This window comes from Copadichromis virginalis, linkage group LG7 (assembly GCF_057382275.1).
Source record: "Copadichromis virginalis isolate Kocher_CV1m ecotype Utaka linkage group LG7, C_Virginalis_male_GT1.1, whole genome shotgun sequence".
Lineage (NCBI taxonomy): Eukaryota > Metazoa > Chordata > Actinopteri > Cichliformes > Cichlidae > Copadichromis > Copadichromis virginalis.
This window is the reverse complement of record NC_140624.1, coordinates 43,505,675-43,533,523: the sequence shown is the minus strand read 5'-3', so window position 1 is coordinate 43,533,523 and position 27,849 is coordinate 43,505,675. Positions and strand designations below refer to the sequence as shown.

The window sequence follows — 27,849 nt, the reverse complement described above, 5'->3', positions numbered from 1 at the left end:
TGATGTCTTTGAATCACAGAGGGCTGCTGCTGTATATGTTCAGGGTGAAGAATTTCACACACTTGGTTTAAACCGCTATTCTGATTATGCTGTCCTCTGGAGCTGCTGAAGCGGGGTTCAGGTATATGATGATCTGGCAATGGTACCTCATGTTCGGCGTGTAAAATTTGGTTACCACAGCGAACTTCAGGTGCCTCGCATACAGTTTGGTCAGCAGTGGGTGAACGTTGGTCATCAAATCCCAACGTTTTTCTCATAATTTTGTGAGCATAAGTGCCCACAGTGCAAATCACGCCCCAAACGGAGTTTGACATGTTTACAGATATATTTGCTAACTACACGCGCAAGATTAATGAAAACTGTTTTCTACGTGCGACCGTCCTAAAGGTAAACTGTGTTGAAGCACCTCTATTTATAGACTCATGTGGCAGAGATGGTGACGTCAACCGTCACGGGAGACTGTGACGTGCGGTCGACCGTCACGTCACAGTCTCCCCTTTGAGAAGATCAAAGAATAGCTCCGTGTCATTCTGCGCATGCTCAGATCATGCGCATTGAAATGAACGGGATATTTATTTATTCATTTTAAATACCTTGCTATATAACAAAGGCGACTGCGCACTCAAAGGACGAGGAGAGTTCAAAATAGGGCTGTTCGATATAACGACACATATGGATGACGATATGAAAAAGTCTATCGCTTCATATTACGGCAATATTTTTTCATGGTTTTATGGCTGTATCCCAATTCAGGGTCTGCAGCCTTAAAGTACGCAGCCTCAATGGTCCTCAAGGGCCGTGTACTCAAAGACCGCTAAGGCCGGAAGTGCGAGGCTTGTGAAATGGGACGGTCTAGCCTCCGTCGCGCTGCCCAGGTTGCCTAGCAACCATGATAGCTGGAAACGTGTGGTTGACAGAAATTAAGGAGAACATATTTTGTTCGTTTGTTTGTTTCTACATGAGCTTTGTGTAATTTAATAAGTATCTGAGGCTGAGACCACAGGACTGTAAAACATGATTGTTGCATGCTTGCATATTTCTGAAAACATCTTAGTGGTGTGGCAGCCATGGGTTGAGCCAGCCCTGCAAACCCTGTGGATGGACGATGCAGTGGACAGTGGGAGGAAGCATCCTAAAGCTCTCTTTGCAGACCAGCCTGTGTGATTCTCCACTCGCCGACCAGAAAAGACAAACGGCGGGTCTCAGTTGCAGCACTACATCGTGCAGGTAGCTGTTCAGGAGACACTTGTGCAGCAAGCCTGGCTCAGACACAGGTTCCTGAAAGCTCCCCGTCTGCACCTGTGCCTTCAACTGTTTCGGCTTGTACTGCTTGTGCCGCCTCCTCTCCTTCTTCTTGGTAGACATCAAGTGTTGCCACACAGATATTATGTGGAGGATGCAGCAGGCCCCCACAACTTTGGGAGGAAACAGAGGCCGAGCCTCAAGGGCTCACAAGAAGATGGAGTGCCAGCGTGTTTTGAGGATGCACAAAGTAGGATCTTTAATATTTCTGGCCTTTGCTGAGCTCTGGCTCTGCTAGTTTCACTGTTTCTCTGTTGGGGAATCCTCTCACACTCAAACTGTGAAATATGCTCCACTCCAGTCCACTGAATGGCTGTGGAAAATATGAAAGAGGACATAACTTTACACATTAACTTCCAACAATTTAAGCCCAAAGAGTCATCCTGAGAAATGTCATTTAATATGCAGCATTTCATTATCACGTTAAAAAACAAACAAACCCCACATACTGCTTAAGTTGCTGCTCTTTGAGATTAAAAGATCTCATTACATTAACAGAAACACTGACATCCCTGCTCTACAGCTTTGCATTCAGGGGGTGTCCTTGTCACAAAGATCAATTCAGACACTGAAATCTTTTCAATTTTCTTTTTTTTATTAATTTAAAATTTTTTCCAGATGTCAAACACAAAGTATAGATATCAGCACCTTGGAATCTACTGTGATGGCTTAAAAAAGTTGGAGGTCCAACAGCTTTGTATTGAAGCTCCCTCACACCTACAATTAAAATTTTAGTGTTGAAAATAATACATTTTATCTGTCAATACAAATGTCTGAGAATCTTTACCAATAATGCACCATTACATTTTGATCACTTCAGCTGTTGGTTATCGGCAACTGCAAAAGTTACCAGCCTGGCAGAGGGCATTTCATCAAAACAAAGCTTCTTAGAAAGTAACACGTCTATGACCTGGATAGAAAAGAACCACAGACTGAATACAAAGGATGGATTGTAGCCACTGAAATGAGAAAGAAAGGGCAAGCCTTTGCTGTTCCAGGACAGCAGGAGCTGAATGTAAAGGAGAAAAAGTGGAGGGTTTGGATGCTACGTCCATCTTTTGCATACAGTCGATCATCTAAACAGAGAGGCAAGTGACCTGCAACAGTCATCAGTGTTTCAGGAGCTTTTTAAAGGCGACGCTTTTAGCACGGCGGGCCTTCTCTATCCTCTCAAAGGTTGGAGTCCCTTGAGGTAACTGTAGACGGTCATTTTCAGTCTCCATGATATTCTCAGCTTCCCCTAAAGACATCATGAAAAACACATTTAATGGGTATAATTAGTGACTGCAATCTTTTTTAAAAATGTCATTAATGAATAACTAAACACAATATTTGTTAAACATTTAGATGCATTATTTGGTAAACAGTAAGGTCCATTTGGACAGAGACTTTTTCTTTTTTAGCATTTTGGTTCTGTTCATTACCACAATTAATTTTAAATATAACAACTTTAAATATAATTAACTCAGATCCAGTTGAACTGCCGACTGTCAGCCTTAATTCAGTGGGTTGAACAAAAAGATTGCACAAAAATGTGAGAACTAAAATGCAATCCCATCATTTCAGGACATCAAAAGTAACTGGACAAATAAAATAAAATGTATTCATTTGAATCGTGCTAATGCAAGCGCCACACCTCAAATCAACTCCAGGGCTTCTATCTGCTTAATTGATAATGACATAACAAAGGAAGTGCCCACACCTGCCCATGAAATAGCCTTTCAGTCAAATGTCCAATTACTTTTTGTCCCTTTAAAAAGCGGGGGGCACACGTTAAGGGGCCGGAACTCCAAAACCTTCATCCGATTTGAATGTGGATTTTCTCATATGAAAGCTGGGCGTCTACACATTATATAGATGCCCATCATAGCGGAAAGTGGAAATTGTTTTGGTAAACAGACACTATTCATGTATTCAAATATATATATGGACCTAACTGTATATTAGAGCCTGTGTTTTCTGGATATAGTGAGTCTGTGTTCTGCTGTTCAAAGTAAAATAATCCTCTAAAACCAAAGCAAAGAATCACTATATAATGCTTGATAAGGATTTATTTACCCGTCTGTGCACCCTCTTTTTAAATGTTAAACAGGTTTCCTTAAGATGATGATGCCTGTAAGTGTGTAGCTTTACCTCTCATACGATTAATAAGCGTTCCATAGGCGCTGTCCATCTGGTAGGCAAATATGAAACTGAGAGGTATGATGGGAGCCAGCATGCCTGGGTTCTTTCTTTTAATAGCTCTAAAGAAAAATGATGATAAACAGAAGACAATATTTAACTGCAAAGATAAAAGCACAACACAGAGATGAGTCTGTGTGTGTTTGTGTCAGATCTTTGTGAGGTGTTAGAATCTCACCCTGCAGTTAGTCCCACTGTGGCCACCGCAAAGAAACTGCCAAAGTATTTCAGAAACTCTCTGGACCAGGCGATCTGCATCGCCATCTGCCGCTCTCTCATCTGGTTCTGCATCAGAATCTGGCGCTCCATCTGGGCACATGCACGCGCGCACACAGACACACAAAAATAAATTAAGAAGAAATGATGAAATAAAATTTTCCCTGCTTGGTAAGATTTCATTTTCAGTTATAATCAATTTCAGTCAATTACTGTTGATCAGAGCTGTAATAATCATCTGATTCATCAGTTAATTGTTTTATGAGAGTACAGACAGTTTAAAGAGATCTCCATAAGCACCAAAGGCTTAGTACTTTTTAAAAAAAAGCCCCTAAAAACTTGTAGGAAGTGTACATTACGTGAACAGAGATGTGATTAGTTGGGAGCACAGACTGAACTTCTATGTATGCTTGAGAAGTTTCTTTGGAATTTTTTTTAAGTCATGAAACTAAACCCTGGAATCCACTGCTGTAAACATGCCAACTACAAACACTACGCTCTAGGGAAGGAGGAAGTGACAAACTTTTCATCTCCACAATCTGGGTGTTTCGTACTCCTGACATCGACTCTTGGCTGTACACTCTTTAGGTTCAATGGAAACTACAGGAATGACTTCTGTAATTGACAGTGTTTGTTCTTTTAAAGCCAGCATCCGCTGAAACAAACTAGTGAGTAGTCTGAGCACACTTAAGGGTGTCCCCCTTTAACGGCCCATGTTGTGAATGAGTGAAGAATGCATTTATGAAAAGAAAGCATTTCCCGCTCCTCCACACCATGTGTATGAGCTGCAGGAACGGGAAATGGGGTGACACGTTCGCTGAAAGGTCAGCTTTCATGACGGCTTCATCTGGGTCACAAAAAAGGAAGTAAATGGAAGATAGAGGATGTTAAATTTGAATAAACTATCCTGAAACTCACTCCAGCATCTAAGTACATAGATGCTGCAGGGTCTCCATCTTATAAAAATGAAGCAGTTCAATATGCCCATATACACAAATACGTAACATAAGTAAAGATCACTGCACATCTTTGCTCAGCCACCAGTTTCACATTATTAGTTAGTTTGTCTCCAAAGCGCTCAACCTGAAATGGCCCTCTGATGTACTCATTCCTAATCATGTCCTTCATGGTCACTCCAAACAAAAAAATCTTAACATCTTCAACTCTGTCACCTCCAGTTTTCCAAACCACACATCATAGCATCTTAAAAACCTTTCCTTTCAGTCTGCAACTATCCATCACAAATTACCGCTGACACTCGTCTCCACCCACTGTTACTTTGGATGGTTGGATGCTATTTAAACTCATCCACTTTCACTGCCTCTGCTCCTTCAATATTCTGCCCATCTCCCTCTCATTTTTGTGCTGATGCCAAATGACTCATGAGTGTTTATAATAATGAACACTTATAACAACAATAATAATGATAATGTGTCATCTACATTAAAGACTTCAGGGTCTTTGTATAACATTCTTTACCATTTTCTGTTTCTACAGGCTGTTTGTATGGGATAGCTACGAACCCATAAGTGATAAATTAGCCCTATTAGTGTAGATGTGCAATTCAAAACTAGACAAACATATCTGCTGGTGGGAATATCAAAAGGAAAAGATTTGGTTTTGGCAAGCTCAGACAAGCAGCAGACTGTGACTCTGGGACAGGACTGGAAAAAGCAGAAATGAACCGATCCACTCTGAGGGTGACATTTGTGAAGGGTGCAAGTATGAACACAAAGCAGGACACTAACTTGAAAACAGATGCACACAAATCATCATGATCTACACATTGGAAGAAGGAAAAGAAACAGATGTAACATGTGAGAAAGAAAAGCAGAGCAAATACATGCGGAAAATATGTGCAGCAGGTATTCCTGATGAATACAAAATATTTCATGTTAGGGTTTTTTTTTTTACATGTTTGCAAACTTTGACTTTTGGGCACTCTGTATGCTCTCATGCTTTTAAAAATTATTTGTCCAAAATTGGATATGGAGTAATGTTCCTGAATGCACTAGTAAATCCACAAAGAAAGGACTCAAGGAGAAGACCTGAGGCGCCTAACCAATGCTAAGATTTCAATTCTATTGAAATATTGCCAGGGGATTGAAAATAGGCATTTAAAAAAAGCATTGTACAGTTACAGGAATTTGGAAAGATTTCAGAAAGCTTTGACCCTCTTTGACTCCATCTTTCCAAAGAAAGTTCCTCCTGCTTAAGACAGCAATATGAACATCTGAGCCCAGTGGTGTATTTCCACAGAAGAATTTCTTTCTTTTGTGACTAAAAATGCCCCCCCACCCCTTTTCCCCCCCCCCATTTGTCGGTGTTTGGGTTTTTCAATTTCACATAAATAAGATCTACTTTCTTTTCTTTTTTATGGAAGTCACTATAATGCTCTGATGTCAGTAGATATTTGCATCAGTTTTTTTCCTTGAAAGAAAACAAACCCCCCTACTATAAATCCATTTTGATGGCACCAATTCCTCATTCCTAGGAAGTCCATTCTCAAAATATGTGTACCGTACATATGAGCAGCCACAGGAGATTTTTGAAACTGTGTATCAGGCACCGAACTAGACCACATGTTAGAATATGTATCCCCGCCTTCCAGAACTGCTTTACAGACTTGGATCCACATCTTACTAACACACTATAAGAGCTAGAAAAGTGACAAGAGTGAGGTTAAAGCTGAGTGTATGCTCACCCCAGTCCAGAAGCCATAGCATGATCTTCACCAGGGTGACAAACTTTTCTTCTACCTGTGCAAGTTTCCTCTTTAAGTAGAATCACAGTGGTACCTGCTGTGAAATCACTTTGGGCTGGTTTTTGACTTTGGTGTGTAGTAATACTTAAACACTAAAAGAAAGATGGTATGTGTGTCGTCATTAGGATAGGGATTTGTGTCAGTGTGTGGGACATGAAAGGAAGTAACACACAGTGATCCCACTACTCAGACAATGAGCAGTGTAGTTAATTACCTCCTCCAGAGAGTAACTAAGTAGTGGGTCCAAATGGATTTGGTTGTAGTCATAGAGATTAAAAATGTTTGCAGACCTACAGTTGCTGTGGATGTCTCCTGTACTCATGGAGCTGATACAAAAATAATGCAAATAAACAAGTGCACAATTTAAACTTAGTCCGACATCATTTCAGCATCTGCAACTAGTACAATTTCAAAGTATGAAGGTAAAACCTTTTGGTGGGAAGGTTTGGGGCAATTTTATGTGTTAAAAAATAATTTAAAATCTGCTTCTTCTTTTTTTTTGCTTTTTCACTTTCACCATCTTTCACTAGATGGTGAAAGATGTCACAGCAGAGGTCAGAGGTGATGTGCGAGTGGGTGCACTTTCACTCACCTGCAGCCGTGCATTCGTTAGCATGAATTCTTGTTGCTTTTTTAAATTGTCATCCATGGATTTGGACAGCAGGACACCCATGGCTGCGTTGGCGTTTCTGTGAATTAAACACGCAGTCATTCAAACGTGCTGCTCTGCTCTCATCACAACAGCAAACAAAATTCCAGAGTCGGGCTTAGAAAAGCCACCTGCTTCAAACTGGATTTGTTTCAGCATGTAGTGACCTCTTCAGTCCTTCAGTGTCTCTTCACTTCAGCTTTAGCTTTAAGCCTCAACTCATTTTAAGCTTTCCCGTTAAGTTAGCGAATAACAACACGACTACTGTCTACACAGAGGAAGTATTTGCAGCCCACCAAAAGGTTTTACCAGAGAAAAAGAGGGGAAAGTGTTTTTTTGTTTTTTTACTTTTACACCAATTCAGGATTTTTAATAATGTCAACTCTAAGAAGCATATTTGTTTACAAAATGGTCACAAATAACAGGAAAAGGCGTTGATTTTTGTCAGATAAGACGATGAATTCGCCTCCTTCAAAAATACTGTAAATGCTTCAGCTAGAACCACAGTTACTGCCAAATGCAATAAATACGAGCTTTATCTTATGATTGCCTATCAGGTATGCTTTTAGACTTGTGCTATGTTTGAAATGATAAATGTTACAAGGTCAACAGTAGTAACATTGCTAGCTCCAGTTTTTTTTAAATGAAAGTGACAGATGTTAATGTGTGAAAAGCTTTAACCTTCCCATTGTGATGAATTGACCTGATTTCAAGTTTTAAAATGTAAAAAGAAAATTGTTAAAAGGACCTTTCTTATACAAAATTTCTGCTTGGATTAAAAAGTGTAACCAGCATATAAAATGAAAATGGTTTGACCTGGCAGCCAAAGTGGAGGCTGAAAGGGTCTAAAACTACATCTGTCTTTGCAACTGTGAGAGATATTTCCCCAACACACACACACACACACACACACACACACACACACACACACACACACACACACACCGTATTCTATTGACCTGACGTGTAAAGTGCAAGAACGCAGGTGTTGTGAACTGTCCTGTTCCTGTGGGCAGTAATGGAGTTGATAATAAGATATCAGCAAAGTTTACTGGAAGTTTTTGGGTTCTGACACTTCTGGATGGCTAAACAAACTGACTCAGGGATATCCTTGCTGTACCACAGAAACAACACAACAGGAGGGTTAAAAACTGAGACCACAATGAAATTAAGCATTCTTTGGTCAACACTGCCACCTACTGGACTCTACATTAAGGCCTAAGATTTTCAACTTTGGTTTAAATCATCTAGCCACGCAATGTGAGGAAAAGTTCACTCCAAACACAGTGAGGTTCATTCAAAGGAACTTTTATGTAGATGATGGACTTGTACGTGTTATATCAGAAGCTGAAGCAATAAAACTAGTGAAAGAGGCAAGAGAATTGTGTAGCAAGGGTAAACTAAGATTAGACAAAGTTCATATCAAACTGTGAAAATCTGATAAAGTCACTGTCGGGAGAAGAGAGTGCTGAAAGTATTAGGGACTTAGATCTATTGATGGAAAGACCACTTGGTGTTCAGTGGTGCATTTCTTCTGATGAGTTTTAGTTCAGAGTAACTGTAAAAGAGCGCTCAATGACAAGAAGAGGAATTCTGTGCACAATAGCATCAGTGTACGACCCACTGGGATTTGTGGCACCCTTCATCCTAAGAGGAAAACAAATCCTGCAACAGTTATGCCAAGAGAAAGTAGAATGGGACGAGCCACTCTCAGATCAACACTGTCACTGTGGGAATCCTAGATCTTCAAAACTTGTCAAAGGTGAAAGTTCAAAGACGTGTCTTACCTGCAAACACAGGCAGTGTGAACTACACCATTTTTCAGACGCTGGTGTGACAGGCTACGGAAAATGTAGTTATTTAAGAACAGAACAGAACAAAGAAATCAAGGACTTGACTCGAGGGAAGGACATTCAACTGAAGGATAAGACACACAAGCTCTACAGCCTAAGTCCATTTGTTGATGAGCAGGGAGTACTTAGGGTGGGAGGACAAGAGCAACTCTACACCCATATATCAAACATCCTGCCATTATCCCCAAATCAAGTCATGTTGTGTTTACTTATTAAACAGTACCACGAAAAGGTGCAGCACCAAGGAAGAGGAATAACTGTCACTGAGCTGCGCTCCAATAGAGTATGCATTACAGGATGCAGCGATTCAGTTGCTTCTCACATCTACAAGTGCACAACCTGCACAAAGTACAGGAGACATAGTCAAGATCATGGGAGGTCAGATTTACCAGAGGATAGAATGGAAACAACACCCCCATTCTCCTACTGTGGCATTGACTGTTTTGGACCTTTTTATGTAAAAGAGGGTAGAAAAGAACTTAAAAGGTATGGTCTTCTTTGTACATGTATGTGTTCTAGAGCAATACATAATGAAATGTTGGATGACCTTACAACTGATCATTTTATGAATGCATCATGTTGTTTTATTTCTATTTGTGGACATGTAATCAGGTGTGACCAAGGTACTAAATTATTTTGGTGCTAAGGGAGAGCTTTTGAGGGCAGCATGGTGGCACGGTGGTTAGCACTGTTGCCTCACAGCAAGAAGGTCCTGAGTTCAATTCCAACCGTGTTTGCATGGGTTATCTCCGGGTACTCCGGCTTCCTCCCACTGTCCAAAGACATGCAGTTTGTAGGGATAGGTTAATTGAAAAATCTAAATTGCCCGTAGGTGCGAATGGTTGTCCATCCCTGTGTGTTAGACTGGCGACCTGTCCAGGGTGTACCCCACCTCTCGCCCTATGACAGCTGGGATAGGCTCCAGCGCCCCCCGCGACCCTGAAAAAAAAGGAGAAATGGATGGAGAGCTTTTAAATGCACTGAATGGTTTTGACAAAGAACAGTTGAAACAATGCAGATGTAAGTTTGTTCTGAGCACCCCTCTTCAAGCCACATGAGAGGTTTTTGGGGAAGGCAAATTAGGACTATTAGATGCGTTTTAACGACTATTCTAGATCACACTTCTAAGAGACTTGACACTTCCTCACTCAGAACGTGTCTTTATGAAGTTATGGTTATTGTGAATAGCACCTAGTAGTAGTAGAGAACCTAAATGACCCAAATTTAGAGCCTCGTACACCAAATCATATTCTCATGATGAAGGCCAGCATTATTCTACCCGCTCCTGGCAAATTTGTGAGCAGGGACCTGTACTTGAGAAGGAGATTGTTACAGGAAAAATGATTCTATGTTTCTTTACCTTCTTTTAAATGTGCAAGCATGCCCTTTTGTCTATGGTTAGATTAGTTTAGAATTATCTTTTTAGACTTTCCCAGCAAACACATCTTGTTTCTGGGACATATTGTTTTAGATTGTTTTATCTTCCCTAGCTCTCTGCTGACGAGACTAGCACCATATATGGAGTTGTTTTATTTTATCTGTTTATTATTTGTTATCCTGTTCTCACTGTCTCTGTGCTCTGTGCCTATAAAAATTACCAAGCCACTGTGCATGGTGTGAGTTGTTCTTAGCAGCTCACCCGTGTACACGTTTGATAAAGAAAGTAACTTTGTCTCATTGTGTCTTTATTTCTCCTGGGTCTTTTACAGAGTTTTCCCCCAACATTTCTTGGTCCTTCGAGCCGGATCGCCTCCATCGTGTCCCATCTCCGTGACCAGTCCACGTTGTTCGTCTGTCGACAGCCCACACACTAGGTGTGTGGTCAAAGACCAAGGGCGTTAAATTCGAGTCTTGGCCAACGTTCTTAGAAAGCGACCCACGGTGGTGGGGCCCGATCGAGGTGGACCAGACCCGGCGACACTGACCAGGTAGATACAGACACACTGACACAATCTTGCGTAAAAACGTATTTTAAATTCAGGGAATTTAAAATAGCGAAAGTAGCTCGTCGCGACTGGAAGCTCCCCACTTCTGTGGGTTTAAAGTAGCTCGTCGGCTGGTAGCTTGGAGCTCGTCGACTGGAAGCTCCCCACTCTTGTGGGTTAGGTTTGGAGCTCTGGGTAGCTCCCCCAGCTGGGTCAAGGGAATAAGTAGCTCGTCTACAGAAAGACTGGCAGCTCCCCTTTATTATAAGGGTTCCGATCGCGCGAATAAGTGTGAATGTGAATGTATGCGTGTGTATTGTTGTAACTAACGGAGCAAGCTGAATTTTCACGGTCCGATAAGAGACTGAGCTGCTCCTACTGTGTTTTTCTTTTACTGCTATTCACTGACGTGCTGGTGAGTTGAGAGAACGGTCGAGTTCCGTCTCGTAAAGTTCACACCGCTTTTGGAAATAGTCCGAAAGTAGAAGGGCGTGTGAGCAACCACTCTCGTCTCTAATACCAGCGAAGGTGATAGCAGCTGTATTGTGTATATATTACTTAAACAAAAATAAGTAAATACATAAATAAGATGGGTAATCAAGCAAGTGAAATTAAAACTCACTCCTGCTGACGAGCAGTGGTGAGAAAAGAAAAGTCCAGACGCCGGACAAAAACAGTGTCTGTAAACTGAGAGATTTAAGAAAACAAAATATAAACAGTCGGGAGAACAGAATCCAACTGCCAGTTTAGTAAAACCAGAAGACGAGACACTGTGCAGTTCCCACAATCCTTTTAGTAAACCATCACTCATTCCTGCAGCCGCATCTGCAGCAACACCCATATCAGGAAGAACATAATAATCACTTATTAAGTGAAAACTGGAGATCACAGTAGTTTGAAGTAGTTTAAAAGGGTTGAAAACAGACCCCACTGAGTAGATATAAATATAAAAAGTACGAAATAAAGATGAACAAAGGGAAAGTTGCAGTAGAAATTATCTTTAGAGTATTTGAAATTAATAATAGCAAGGATAACAACCTGTAAAGTGATATTAACAATGAAACACAGTTGGCATGATGACCATGCCCAGCATGTATAAAATGAATATAAAGCAAATAATTCACACGAAAATATTTTAATAAAATAAATAAGGTATATTAAGGCTGTGTCATTGTTCAGCCAAGGACAGTGTGTGAAAAGGTAACTGTCTCCACCCTGGGAAAAGGATGATTCTGCAGGTCATCTGAAGCCCTTGATGGATACAAAATAAAATATAAATAATATATTATAATAGAACTGCCTGGTCCGCCATGCAACAGAGAGAACAAATGTGACCGCAGATTGGATGAATTCTAAATTATCTGTTTGCTGAATAAGATGATCCTAACTAACAAATTGGCTCAGTAGTAGTATAATGGTACACACTGATAAAATATTATAATATGCTATTGCTGTTATATAAGACAAAGAGGATAATATTAACAATGACATAATATTAATATGAAGAGGCACCTAAATCGGTTATGATGTGAGGTGGATAATTGTTAAGCAGTAGTCTGCATCAAGCTTAAGGTTTGCTGAAACTCAGTGTAATGACATGTGAGATGAAGACAATACAGAGAATAACTAAACTAATGAAGTGCATAGAGGCACTTGACCAGCTTGAAACTTATCATTCTAGAATGACACATTGCTGAGATATAGAGCACACCTATAATAACAACCAATAAGCAAAACCCTGTAGACAACAGCTAAAACTACAGGATTGAGAAGCTGAATTAAATATGTAGACACTGCTGATGAGCATGTTCCACATTTTCTTTTCTTTTTATTTATTTGTTTCTTTTAGAGCAGAAGCTGCTGTAACACACCCGAAGAAAGACTCTAGGTCTGACCAACCGTTTCAGTCATGGGCAAAAAGATGTCAGTCAATAAAATTCTAAAAGATAATTTATTGACGAAAAATATATCAAGAGATAAAAGATAAAACAGTCCAGTGTCCCATTTATGAATTGTATAAAAACACACAGTCCCAAGGCCAGAGCCAGCTATGCCACACAGCCAAGTTGCACTCCACATGTTGCCTTTAACAGGGTTAGAAGTTGTCCTTGGAGACCCACCACCCTGCAAGCATATAGTCAGTGGTCACTCAAGCCTCTGCAACCCAGCTGCCTTTAGGCTGTGGCATATAATAGGCCCTGGACTGCACAGAGAGACAAAACGACACACTTAATATAAAATTCATAGCGCAAAACCCATCCATCCCAATCATATCTGATTTCATCACATTACATACCTGCACAGAGAGACAAAACGACACAGCAGTGTTTGTAGTGTGGGCTATAAGAAGACCAGTGTATCAGTGCAATCAAGTACACCTGCCTCTAATTAGTCCAACCTCATTCCAGCCATTGGCTCACCAAAAATGTGACACACACAAAACCACTCCCAACCCAGTGCAACTTCACACAATAATATGGAGCTGAATTAACGCAGGCACATTAGTCTACTATGTTACAAGCTGCATGCTATTAAAAGCCAACATATGCAGACTTCTGCCTTGTTCGGGTGGCAGCATTTTTTCTTTTTCTTTTGTGTCCTGACACGTTTATGTTTTTTGTTTGATTATTTTGTTGGTTTTGGAAACGAATTTAAACGAACTTGTGACAATACTTGAGAATCACAGTGACACATAGTGATTAGGCATATGATTGAAAAATGCCTAGGTTTAGAGCTGTGAGCTATGAGCTGTGAGCAATGCAAAGTTAAATATATATATATATATATATATATATGTATAAATGGGAAACAACCCTAACTTGAAAGTCTGAAATGTGTGAGATCCATGAATTGTTTGAAAAACTAGAAATTATTTAAAATTGCCTTAAGTGAAAATGTAGTGTTGCATCTATTCTCCCAAACCAAAAAAAAAAAAGAAGAAGCATTCTGTAACTTAAAAATAAGGCTGACTGTTGACAACAGACTAAAACACTAATTCGCAGGTGGCTATCAGGAACAGAGAGGCGAGCAAAGTCACAAACACCAAGGCCGCAGACAGCCATGCAGAAACAGCAGATAACATAGAGACAACGCCTGCTAGAACCGTGGAGAGGAAGGTCACTTCACACGAGATTGTTGCGCATGTGAAATACACAAAGATAAACAAATAACCATTTATATAGACAGCCAGTATGTTTTCTCTGCTGTGCATCATTTTGCAAAAAATCTGGAAAACCAGAGGAATGATTACACCAACTGGCAAACCAGCATGCCAACCTCTTACAACGCCTACTGACTCTTTCATTACTACAGGCAACAATTTTGCTGACAGAGCAGCAAAATAGGCGGCACAACAGGCAAACATCACATTGATGGCAGTAAACACACATCAGATTCCACTGGATGTGTTGAAAAATGAACAAAAAGCAGCAAGCACAGCAGAGCAGGCAAAATGGCTAAAACACGGTGCAGTTCTGACAAACGACTTAATGATGTGTTATGGCAAGCCAGTGTTGCCAAAATTCCTCCACAAAATGGCGGCATTAGTGACTCATGGCTGTACGCATTTGTCAACGGGGGGGACTGACCAGTATTGTCAACTCTCATTTCTACACTGTAAATTCTACACTGTAAATTTTGAAACCTCAGCAAAACAATTTGTCAGAACGTGCATGACGTGTCAAAAATATAATGCTCAGGGAAACCTGAGACCACACAATCCATATGGACTTTATTGAGCTAAATGAATGCCAAGGGTAAAAATACACCCTAGTGGTTATAGATGTATTCTCAAAGTGGCCAGAAATCTACCCAGTGAAAAAGGCAGATACAATTTCAGTAGCAAAATGTATGTCTAAGTTGTAGGAAAATAAAGAGATGATTGTAAATGACGAAGAATGTAATGATGTCTATCAAGTGTCTTGCAGATCACAGCCCGGTGACTGGGTTCTGATCAAGGTGCTCCAAAGGAAAAACTGGAGCACACCCAGGTGGGAGGGGCCATACCAAGTCCTCCTCACTACACCGACCGCTTGCAAAATTGCGGAACGACCATCCTGGATCCATCAGAGTCACTGCAGGCGAGTAAGTGAAGCCATCTAAACACAGCTGACAGCAGGCTTGCCCACTTGTTGTGATCTCGCCCGGTGGAGGGGTCAGCTTTCCTGGCCGGGGGGTCTACTCGCGACAGGAGGGTGTGTCCCGTCGTCATGAGGTGGTGGCTCTTAACAACTGCAGCGGCCCTGACCATGGCCGGGCTCCTCACCTTTGCTTCCGTGAGGGACAACAAGTCACGTTATATGGAGAAAAGGCAGACACTGTATGACAAAGGAAAGTACACCAAGTTTCCCCATGGCTATGCCACTAATTTCTGGTGGCAGTTTATGAACACTACAGCTTACTTGAATAATAAAACTGACTGCTATGCAAATACATATACACTTTCTGCCCACCAAGGAACGAGAGGAAGTGTATGGACTGTTCACTCAACGAAACCTGTGCCAGTAACGCGACACTGATGAGCCTCAACTGTCGCTCCAACTACAGCTACCGAATGATACTACAAACAAAGACTCATTACCAGACAGGATGTGCACGGACGGCACCAAGCAGTAAAGGAACCAGAGTTTCGCATCTGAGGAGGAGTGAAATTCTTACAGAGCTTGATCCCCGGCATTGGAGTTGCCGAGGTGCGGGATCATGTGGAAATCAACCGATATGCTCTGCTACGACACATCAACTTGACTAAGACCCTGGGAACCGCCTTAGCAGGAGAACAGCAGGCCATCAGAACGATGGTGCTGCAGAACAGACTGACACTAGACCTGCTAACAGCATCACAAGGAGGAGTTTGCAAGCTGATCGGGGAAACATGTTGCACTTTTATCCCTGATGGATACGAAACTGGAGGAGACATTTATGAAACTTTGCAGAATTTGTCCATTCTGCAAAAATATGTCACTGACCACACATCTGGAGCAGCTACACCGCCATGTCTAAGAGTAATGATTTCAAAGATGATAACAACTACAATGACTGCTTATGTTGCCGTGCCTCAAGAAGAACAGCATCCCGTTGCAATTCTGTTAGAGGAGAACTTGTAATAACTGCTAATGAATGACGTGGTGATTAAAAATGACTTCTGCCTTTTTCAAGTGATCATGCACTGATTAACACATTAGTAGTTTATGCAGGTACAATATAAGGTTTTCATCCTTTTATTTTTTGAAAGTTTTCATTTTAAATATTAGGTTTTCATCATTTTTAAATACAAAGTTTTCATTTTAGTTTTCATCCTTTTATTTTTTGTAGTTTTCGTTTTAAAATATAAGGTTTTTATCCTTTATTTTTTGTAGTTTAGTTTTATTATTTTTTCTTGTTTATTCCACTTGTTATTTCATTTACTATGATTTTTTTTTTTCTTTTTCTTTTTATTATTTTATTTTGTTTTAATCTTTAGACCAAATGACTTCCATTTCTGCTATGCTGACATTTTAAAAATTAAAAAATTGCTTAAGATACTTAATAAATAACCTTCACAGACAATTGTTGTATACATTTAAAATAAGTTAAAACAGGAGGGAATGTTACAGGAAAAATGATTCTATGTTTCTTTACCTTCTTTTAAATGTGCAAGCATGCCCTTTTGTCTATGGTTAGATTAGTTTAGAATTATCTTTTTAGACTTTCCCAGCAAACACATCTTGTTTCTGGGACATATTGTTTTAGATTGTTTTATCTTCCCTAGCTCTCTGCTGACGAGACTAGCACCATATATGGAGTTGTTTTATTTTATCTGTTTATTATTTGTTATCCTGTTCTCACCGTCTCTGTGCCTATAAAAATTACCAAGCCACTGTGCATGGTGTGAGTTGTTCTTAGCAGCTCACCCGTGTACACGTTTGATAAAGAAAGTAACTTTGTCTCATTGTGTCTTTATTTCTCCTGGGTCTTTTACAGAGTTTTCCCCCAACAGAGATGGCGCCAAGTTTAGTTTTTAGCCAATTAATTCTGGACAAGGTGGAAGAAGGAATATCTTCTCACTCTTCAACAGAGACAGATCTGGCAAAAAGATAAAAGGAGTGCAAAGGTGAAAGATATTGTTATTCTTCAAGAAGACAATTCTCCAAGGAAAAAGTGGAAACTGGCAAGAGTAACAGAGGTATATCCAAGCGTAGATGGAAGTATTAGAATGACTACGCTGCCGACGTGGTTCAAAAGAGGAAGGAATACGCTGGAATTAAGAAAGCCTTAAAAGAGAGAGGAATTCGCTTCCAGACGCCTCTGACCAGAATCAGGATCCACTGGGAGAGCGGCGTCAGGACATACGACAGCGGCCGGGCGGCGGAGGAGGAGCTAAGGAGGAGAGGAATACAGGTGGAGGTGCCGCAGCGGAGCGGGGAAAGCACGATGCTGGAGAAGCGACTGCAAAATGCATTGGGATGGCAGCGATCTAACACCGAGAACTTATAAGTGAGGATACAAACATTTGAATCTGGTGGAAATGATTGAACAGTAGAACTCAGAAACTAAAGGTTCATTACTCTGTTGCTTTTCAAGGCAAGGTAGACCGGTAAGTGGTAGGTTTTCTTTTTTTTTTCTTTTTTTTTAAGGAACCTATGTTGGATCTCACGGGGGCCCCTAATCTGAAAGGGATATACCCCACGAACCACAGGGACGCTGTGGGTAAGAAATACATATTTTCAGTTTCTCTTAAGTTTCTTGTTATCTTGTTCCAAGTTCTTAGAGTTAGTGTGGGATGCTATGATAGTGATAAGCCAAAAATAAAGCAAAACTTAACAGTGAAAAGATGAGGAATATAACGCTGGTGTCAATGAATGTCAATGGGATGAATAACCCAATTAAAAGAAGTAAAGTGATACTTAAAATGAGAAAGCTTAATGCCAATGTAATATATCTACTAGAGATGGCACGATACCACTTTTTTATGTCCGATACCGATATCATAAATTTGGATATCTGCCGATACCGATATGAATCCGATATAGTGTTTTTTAATCAACAAAACTGTTTTTTAAATATCTTGCTGCATTTTGTTTAAGTTCATACTCAAGTTTAAAACAACAACTACACTAAAGCTATTCTGTTATACCTGTATGCAAAAAAAATATTTCATAGTTCAGCAATACTGATCAATCTAATAAACTTAAACCTACACCATCCTCCCTATTCTGGTATTTTAAAGAGTACTTAGCATAAATATTAAGCAACCTAACTAATAGGGTTCCAACTCCCAGCAACAACAAAAATAAAAAAATAAAAAAATAGGGAACCACCCCTCACGCTCCACCTCATGATGATTAATCAACGTAATCAACCTTAATTTGATGCAGTGTGAAAAAAAATGCACAGAAATCAATTATTTTTCAAGAAATATTAAATAGATTCAACATCTTTCTTCAACAAAATTGCAGACTGCACAGATGGTACCTTCCCAAAGGAAAAAGTACTATAGCTTACTAGGGTATATTAGACTTAATAGTTACTATATACAGTAATTGACTTCTATTCATTTTACATCAAATTAAAACTTTGGGTGTCAGATAATTATTTATTAAAAGCTAGACATTTTAAATGAGAATAAGAAAGAAATGTATGTCTTTGTGCCCCCTTTTCCCTGTTAATGCCCTATCGGCCCCCCTGGCTAAACTTTGCTAGATCCGCCCCTGCTCAGTTACCAGCCGTCAGCTACATAGAAAAAGATCCTGGAGTAGAAACTAATATTAAATAAATTCTAACAACAGCTGATCAAGCTTAAACGTGCTGCTGTTGTTCAGCCGCTGGTTTCCTCTTTCTGGTGCAAAGTGGGCCAAAAGCAAACAACAGACACGGACTCGGACTCGACAGAAAAGCCGATCAGCTGATCGTTAAGCAGTTTCATGATTAAAGTAGCAGCAAGAAGAGGCAGTAGCTTGTTAAGCTTAACGCAGGAATGCTTTACATACATTCAGAGATGGACTTACACACTTGCTTTACTTCTCTCGGAATAACTTTGTCGGAGATGAAATGCCGGGTTGCTAGCGAAGCTCCACATGCTATCCAGACCACCGACAGGTCCCGCATGCCACAGCCGCTCTATCACGTGATGCATACTGCTCCGACGTGCTAACGTTCTGAGGTGAGTTACGGCGTGTTGCAAGTTTTGTGAGGTGCTTTCGTGATATTTAATGGATCGGATTACATTTTTTATTTTTCTCCGATATCCGATCCAGTAATTTAGGTCAGTATCGGACCGATACCGATACGTAATATCGGATCGGTCCATCTCTAATATCTACAGGAAACACATCTGTCGCAGGAAGAGCATGATAAATTGAAGAAATTTGGGTACAGAAATTCTTACTATAGTACTTGCAAGAAAAGTCGTAAAAGGGGGGTAGCAATACTTATTAAAAATTCAGTTAATTTTGAATGTTCTAAAGAAATTCCGGACAGTGAGGGGAGATACATTATTGTAAGAGGTAAACTAGAAGGGGAGGCGTTGACACTAATCAATCTCTATATTCCCCCTGAGAGCAACCAACAAAATGTGAAGACTCTACTTACTACAGTCATGTCAGAATCTGAAGGGACTGTGCTGTGTGCAGGAGACTTTAATGTGGTATTCGACCATAGAATTGATACAACAAGTACAAATAGAAGCAAAAACAGCCTGGCGAGAATGGTTAATACATTTATGAAGGAGCATGGAATGGTAGATGTATGGAGGGAACACCACCCACTGGATAAGGAGTATACACACTACTAAAAGACTCACAACACTTACTCAAGAATTGACTATGTCTTAATGAACAGATGGGATCTACACAGAGTAACTGAATGCACAATTGGAGTGGCAGATATTTCTGATCATTGTGCCATTCATTTAAAGCTAAATCTAAATAGTAGGCGTAGAAATACCTGTTGGAGGTTAAATCTGAGCTGTCTGAATAAAAAAGAAACGAAAGACCAAATCAAGAAAGATATAAAGCAATACATAGAGGAAAATTCCACTGAAGAAATTAGCCCAACTGTGTTTTGGGATGCATTCAAAGCTGTACTCAGAGGGAAGCTTATTGCTATAACTTCAAAACAACACCAAATGAGGAAGGCCCTGTACCTAAGCCGGGTGGAGGAATTGAAAAACACAGAAATATTATACCGAACAACTCGGAATGTTCAGCTCCAAGACAGAATCAAAACACTAAAAAAGGAAATTGACAATATATTGACTGAAGAAGTGGAAAAAAAACTTGGATTTTTGAAACAGGATTATTATGAGAACGGCCCAAAGGAAGCTAGACTGATAGCACGGCATCTTAGACAGCAGCAAGCTGTTAATTCAATTCACAAGATTAGAGACCCATCTACAAATAACTTGCAGTATAGCCAGGAAGCAATAGAAGAAACATTTAAGAAATATTACGAAAACTTGTATAAACAACCATGTTCAACAACAACAACAATCTTTATTTATAGAGCACATTTAAAAACCAACGGCATGCCAAAGTGCTTAACATGCACTTTCCTCAAATAAAGACGAGAAAACTGCTTTTCTTAACTCCCTAGACTTACCACGTATTGGTACGCAGCAAAACAGCAAACTGACTGCCCCCATCAGTCATGAAGAAATATCTAGAGCAATTTCAAGACTTAAAGCTAATAAATCACCGGGGGCCGATGGGTTTCCCTCAGAGTGGTACAAGAACTTTAAGGAGGAGTTGATACCAATGCTTCAATCATCATTCAATCATACCCTTGCGGAGGGTGTAACCCCTCCCTCATGAAGAGAGGCGATTATCTCAGTAATCCCTAAAGAGGGAAAAGACACCGAATATTGTAACAATTACAGACCCGTATCGGTTCTTAATGTGGACTACAAAATATACACATCTATAATCGCTAAGCAATATGGAGCAATTATGACAGACTTAATTAATGAAGACCAAACTGGCTTTATCTCAGGACGTAGAACTCAAGATAGTATAAGAAGGACCCTCCAGATAGTTAATTCGATACAAACAAAAAAGGGCAGTACGGCCCTAGTAAGCCTGGATGCAGAGAAGGCTTTCGACAGTGTAGATTGGAACTTCCTGTATGCCGTGCTTGAAAGGTTTGGTTTTAATGACGGTGCTGTGATGTGTATCAAATCCATTTACCAATCTCCTACGGCTCGAATTAGAATCAATGGCAGCTTAACGGAGCAAATCTCTCGAGAGAGGGGTACCCGTCAGGGTTGTTGCCTCTCACCTCTTCTCTTCACTCTATATATCGAACCCCTGGCACAGGCCATCCGACAAAGTGAGGAGGTGAGAGGAATAAGTATTAAAGGGGAAGACCACATCATCAGCTTATTTGCAGATGATATCATACTCTACCTAGAAAATCCAAACCAAACTTTAATTCCGATGTTTAATGTAATTAATATCTTTGCTGAACATTCGGGGTACAAAATTAATGTGACCAAAACTCAGATACTGGCTTTCAACTATTTGCCATCCGAAGAGGTTAAAAATAAGTTTAAACTGAACTGGACTGCAAAACAAATGAAATACTTGGGTGTAACTGTGACTAAACAATTGAGTGACCTTTTTAAAACAAATTATGATAGACTGACCACTCAGATTAAACACGATCTAAACCGATGGTCAACTCTTACACTAGACTTTAGTGCAAGAATCACAACAATAAAAATGAGTATCCTCCCACGGTTATTGTACCTTTTCCAATCTCTGCCAGTTAAGATCCTAGTGGAAAAATTCAAGGACTGGGATAGGCTCATCTCTAGATTTGTATGGAATGGTAAAAGGCCTAGAATAAAATACACAACATTACAACTATCTAGGAAGCAAGGTGGTGTGGGACTCCCTAATCTAAAAGATTACTACCATGCGGCCCAAACCAGACCGGCGATAAAGTGGTGTGATCAGAACTTTAATGCTAAATGGAAAGATATTGAAATAAAAGTACAGGATGTCCCAGTCCAGACATTTCTTGGAAATGAGCAACTTAAGAAAACCTTACAGCATTTCCTTGATCCTATAACATCCCACACTCTAGAGATATGGTTTGGCCTAGTTAAACAAAGTAAGTTGGAAAGGGAGGTTAAGATGTTAAACTGGGCTGCCTATGTTGTTGGTGATATACCAAGTGCTCACGACTCAGGATTCAGGAAGTGGGAACAAAAAGGAATAACAGCGATTTGTACAGTAATGAAAGATGGCCATTTGATGAGTTTCCAAGATTTAAAAGATCGGTATAGTCTAGAGAAAACCGATTTTTACCGGTACCTGCAACTCTGAGACTACTTTTCAAAGGAAGTACGAAGTTTGCGTACGTCTTATGGCATCCTGAATTGTATAATTAAATCATACAGGGGCCTCCAATTCAAGGAAATTTCTGTACTATATAAAAATCTAAGAGAGAACACGGCAACATCAACTGAATGCATAAAAAAGAAATGGGAGCAGGAAATAAAAACTGATATCTCAACTGAGGAATGGTTAGATATGTGTGAAACCCAGAACACAACGACCAACTCAAGATGCTGGAGAGAATTTGGATGGAAACACCTTACTCGATTTTTTTATTACACCAAAAATCAAAAGTAAACAGACTCAAGACAGTTTGCCATGCTGGAGAAGATGTGGTAACATGGAAGCACACCATACGCACGTGTTTTGGGAGTGCCTGAAACTGCATAATTTTTGGAAGAACGTGACTCTTGTAATAGGCAATATCTTGGGCTATCAATTACCACACAATTTTAAAACTGTATATCTTGGGAATATTAGAGAGTATGTTCTGTACGACGACTTGTATTTGACAAAAATCCTATTGATAGCTGCAAAGAAAGCTATAACAAGAAACTGGTACAAACTGGATCCGCCTTCTTCAAAAGACTGGTTAAATATTGTTGGAGAAATCTATGCAATGGAAAAAATGACTTACATTCTCAGATTAAAGGAAGATATATCATTGCTAAGTGGGAGAAGTGGACATTATATGGCACGTAGGAAAATTAATGAACGAACAAAACATTTAAGGTCTATGACTCTGTATATCTATTGATGCATGCCCATATAAAAGTACGTATATAAGCTGGAGTATGTATGCTGCGGAGTAAAGGCAGGCATGCATACGGTAGTTGATTAGAATTGGCACCCACACCTTTTGTTCGCTTTAGTTCTGTTTGTTTTGACTGTGTGCTTGCATGGTTATTTTTCCTGTAATGCAATACATGTCTATGTTTAAACTGTGACAAAACTATCAATAAAAATTACAGTGTCAAAAAAATATATATATATATTTAGGACGGCTGCACGTAGAAAACAGTTTTCATTAATCTTGCGCTTTTAGTTAGCAAATATAAATAAATCACGTCTTTCAATCGCCACAGTCACGAGCAGTTTTAAACTGCGGAAAAAATGCACGACTGGTTTCCACGGTAATCAGATTGTTACCGTCGTCACGTGTTCACGCAAACCTGGTGACGTCACACATAGAACGCTTCCCTTTGATCCTCAAAAATCCTTAAACAGACCTTTGAGTTGCATGACGCACGCTAAAAGCTTGTTTTAAGCGCTATAACGCAGTACTGCAAGAATTAAGGAAAGCAATAGAGAACTCATCATCTGTAAACATGTCAAACTCCGTTTGGGGCGCGATTTGCACTGTGGGCACTTATGCTCACAAAATTATGAGAAAAACGTTGGGATTTGATGACCAACGTTCACCCACTGCTGACCAAACTGTATGCGAGGCACCTGAAGTTCGCTGTGGTAACCAAATTTTACACGCGGAACATGAGGTACCATTGCCAGATCAGCATATACCTGAACCCCGCTTCAGCAGCTGCAGAGGACAGCATAATCAGAATAGCGGTTTAAACCAAGTGTGTGAAATTCTTCACCCTGAAAATATACAGCAGCAGCCTTCTGTGATTCAAAGACATCAGCTATGGGAAAATTCAAATCGAGATGCATCAGACCCTGCTGAATCCAGGACCTCAGACCTAAGACCCAGCCAAAGAGTCTCAGAACACCATGATGAAATTGTGAACAGAGACAGGCCTCCTTTGGAAGGGAGAGAAGAACATAATGGGATTCTTCATAGAGGGGTTTCTATCATCAGGAGAGGAACTGGATTTTTAGGACAATCCATTACCACAGTGTCTAACATGTGCAAGTTAGCAATTGTGGCTATTCATCCCATGTTCTGGAAAATGGTCGAAGAGGTCAGACATTATGTGGCACACCTGATGTCACGTGCTGTAGGATAGTGATGGGTCGGTCGTGAACAAAATGGCTCTTAGAGCCGGTTCTTTGACGTGAACGACGCGAGCCGGCTCCTTGTCGCGAGCCGTGGGTTTTTTTGTTCTTTCTCTCACCCTCTCTCTCGCACTTTTTTCCCGCTTCACTCACCATGCGAGCCTTGTGCTTAGGGTTGCCAACCGTCCCTTAAAAAACGGAATCGTCCCATATTTAGAAACAAAAGTACACGTCCCGTATTGAGCTAATAAGGGACGCACTTTGTCCCGTAATACAGTGATAATCAAAAGTGGTCTATAACTTTTAATGGAATTAACGCTTTGTTGGAAAACATAATTCCCAGCCCCTCTCCTGCTTTGTGACCAATGAGCTGACAGCACACTTATGACAATTCGAGTATGACAATTCAGATTACCGCTTATCTCATTGGTCGAGGAAAGGTCGCTTACGGAGAAAATACCGGAAGACAACAGATGACCACAACAAGAAGCATGGCCAACAGGAAAACAAACGCCGACACTGCGGTGCAAGTCTCGGACGACAGTACACCTAAAGCTGGACATACACTGTGCGATTTTCAAACTGCACGATTGACTCGCAGGGGTTATAAGTTTGTAGGTCACGATGCAGGGTCTCACACTATACCGCCCGATGCTCTGATGCGACCTGAGTGCTCACACTGTGCGTTCATAAAATGAAGGTTATAACAGAAATTCTGTCGCTCGCTCTCCCTCTGTCTTTCACTCACACAGACACGCACACCACCACCATCAACTTTGCTAAATTGCTAATGAAAAACATTGATCAGACAGCTGTGATTGAGCAGCAATGTAAATCCAACTATTTTCACGGTTGTTGTGGTCATGATAATTTTGTGATGCCACATCGAAAAGGCTCTTCAGGAAAGCTCAAAGAAAATAAATGGCTAAATGATCATTTGTTTCCCATATGGTCATATCACAAAGAATATGCATCTGCTTAAATCAAATTCAAGTCAAATGGTTAAAAAATAATTTCACACACAAAAAAAAAAGAGCTACCACACTGGGAAGGGTGAAGACAACTGGGTTGCCCGGCCCTGGCCACGAGGTGTCCCTTATTTATTTTTCAGGGGGTTGGCAACCCTACTTGTGCTTTACCCTGGGAAGAGGGGGGAGGGGCGGTAGCTACACTCAGTAGCACAGGAACAGAGCAGGAGGGAGAGAGAGAAAGAGAGCCAGGGACAACAACATCACATTAGAAAGGTATAGTAATCATCCACAACTATTTTCAGTTGCGGATGATAAAGGATTCAGAAAGTTTATTCCTGCAGGCCCATATGACAGAGAATATGCATGTTCTTTTTGTTTTCATATTATAATTTATATTTAATTGTGTTATGGTTTGCAGTGTTTTGTGTTGTTTCACTTTAAATTTGTAAAAGGAAAAAGTTGAAAATTTAAATAGTTAAAAGTTGAAATGTGAATAGTTGATTTTTGTATTATATGATTTATTTATTACATTTTATGTGGAGTGAATAAATAAAAGTATATTTACGGTGGCCCCTACAGACAAAGCACATACAAACTTCAAATCACGTACGAACCCTGAAGCACGTACAAACTCAAAAACACGTACAAACTCAAAAACACGTAAAAACCCCAAAACACGTAAAAACCCCAAAACACGTAAAAACCCCAAAACACGTAAAAACCCCAAAACACGTAAAAACTCCAAAACACATAAAAACACGTACAAACTCCAAAACACATAAAAACTCCAAAACACGTACAAACTCCAAAACACGTACAAAAGACAACAGAAGTGCTCCAGGATGATAGGCACAGTGTTGAGCTTTTGTTACCTAGTGGCTATCCGATTGTTCAGTCTGACGTCACTAGCCGTGTCTGGGTCTAAACTCCGCTGCAGGTCCATATATCAAACCATCATTATGGCATTACTGAGAGTTGAAAAACTGTCTAAAGTCTTTCATCTTTAATAAAATGATCAGCGTTCTGCTCTACCAGGTGTAACAATTGAGTTTAACATCCAGGCATCCATGAAAACGGAATTTATGACATTTAACGGAGTTAGAAGTTAGCAGGGAGTTAGCTCGCTAGCTTCTATCTAAATACAATATAGCATGTCCTGGCTGCGGGGTTTTGGAAACAAATTCAAACGTACAGCTCTGTTATCACTTCCAGCATAAATGAAGACAGAAAACTAAACAGCAGTGACGTTTGTAGGGTTACTGAAGTTGGGCTAGCTGGTATTTAATGATGTGCTACGTGACCGCTAGCGACACAGTTATGTTAGCATAATATAAACAAGCTAACTTTTTTCCCCACTCGATAAAAGTTAACGTGAGTGTTCTCGGTGGTCAGGAACAAATGTAATCGCATGGCAGGATGCTGTAAAAGGACCAAACTTCAGCCAGGAGAACAACTGAGATAATCCACCCACAATACGAGGTTAGTCATTCATATACTGCTGCATGGGCTGGGCTGCAGTTACATCCTAAGGTTTTAAAAACTGAGCTTAAATAAATGATTAGTGGTAATAAAAGCCGAGGGAGGTCAACAGGGATCACTGACTGTTTTAGGAGCTTTTTGAGATCAAATAGAAGAAAATACAAAACATTAAACATGTTAACAACACAAAAGCCATATTAAACGCAGACTACTTTAGACCCGGAAGTAGGATTCGTCGCGTCATCACTGAACAACCGGATACAAGCCAGCAAGTACCAATGACCGGATTTGGTGTGTGGTAATAACAGGTAAATGAACTTTTTTTTTAAATTTATTATTTGACTATATATGAATGCTTGTGTATAAATACACAAACAATACACCTATGCTTTCATGCTTTCAATTGTGTAATTTAAGTGATCTAAGTAGCTCTGTTTTGGAAGTTCAGTTCATGCTAGAAATGTGTTTTGGAGTTTGTACGTGCTTTTTGGAGTTTGTACGTGTTTTGTCTAGGGGCCACAGCATATATTTATATATAAACATATATAAATAAAACCACTTTTTTTTTTACATTAGTAATTCCTTTTGTGCATAATTTTATATTATTGTTAATAATAAATTAATTAAAGCAAAAAAACCAACCTGAAGAGCCGGTTCGGAGCCGAAAGAGCCGGATCTTTTTAGTGAGCCGAACCGAAAGAGCCGGTTCTCTAAAAGGAGCCGGAAATCCCATCACTACTGTAGGAAGTATTTGCGTTTGCCTTTGCATTTTATTGTTCTTGGTCAACAAAATTCAAGCTATATTAATTTATTTACTTTCATTTTTAACACAACACCTTTAATTTTCCTCTATGGAAATGGAAAAGGTGAAGACAAACCTAATGTCAGTGTCAACTTTATTTGGCTCTAACTGGACTATGACGATTTTAATAGGAAAATAACTAATAATTGGGGTATAATGGGGTTAATTAGGCTCTTACCATCTCAGTCATGCAAACAACAGTTGAAAACCCAGCCAGTCACGGCAGAAGGCTGCTCCTTCCTGAGCCTGGTTCTGCTGAAGGGTTCTTCCCAACGGGGAGTTTTTCCTCCCCACAGTTGCCAAGTGCTTGCTCATAGGGGATCATCAGATTGCTGGCCTGTCTCTAATACTGTAGGGACTACCTTACAGTATTAGAGACAGGCAGCTGTTGTTTGCATTCAAAGCCACATAAATAAATTTGAATTCTCAATGAAATGAA

At 40.1% G+C, this 27,849-nt stretch overlaps 1 protein-coding gene and 2 long non-coding RNA genes across 3 annotated transcripts; 2 read left to right on the top strand and 1 right to left on the bottom strand.

The window, feature by feature from the left end:
- Window positions 1–1,676: 1,676 nt before the first annotated feature.
- Window positions 1,677–7,841, bottom strand: LOC146705725 (plasminogen receptor (KT)-like). Its single transcript, XM_085463518.1, has 4 exons — window positions 7,056–7,841; window positions 3,662–3,792; window positions 3,436–3,545; window positions 1,677–2,542 (listed from the first exon to the last, which is right to left on the bottom strand). Exons 1-4 carry the CDS (start codon window positions 7,173–7,175, stop codon window positions 2,412–2,414), a joined length of 492 nt encoding a protein of 163 aa, XP_085319644.1. The 5' UTR covers window positions 7,176–7,841; the 3' UTR covers window positions 1,677–2,411.
- A 3,908-nt stretch (window positions 7,842–11,749) lies between these two features.
- On the top strand, window positions 11,750–16,806 carry LOC146705724 (uncharacterized). Its single transcript, XR_014921404.1, has 2 exons — window positions 11,750–16,094; window positions 16,221–16,806. It is a non-coding gene; the product is annotated as an uncharacterized LOC146705724 (long non-coding RNA).
- A 4,003-nt stretch (window positions 16,807–20,809) lies between these two features.
- Window positions 20,810–27,845, top strand: LOC146705723 (uncharacterized). The gene is made up of 2 exons (XR_014921403.1): window positions 20,810–24,168; window positions 27,357–27,845. It is a non-coding gene; the product is annotated as an uncharacterized LOC146705723 (long non-coding RNA).
- The last annotated feature ends 4 nt before the right edge of the window (window positions 27,846–27,849 follow it).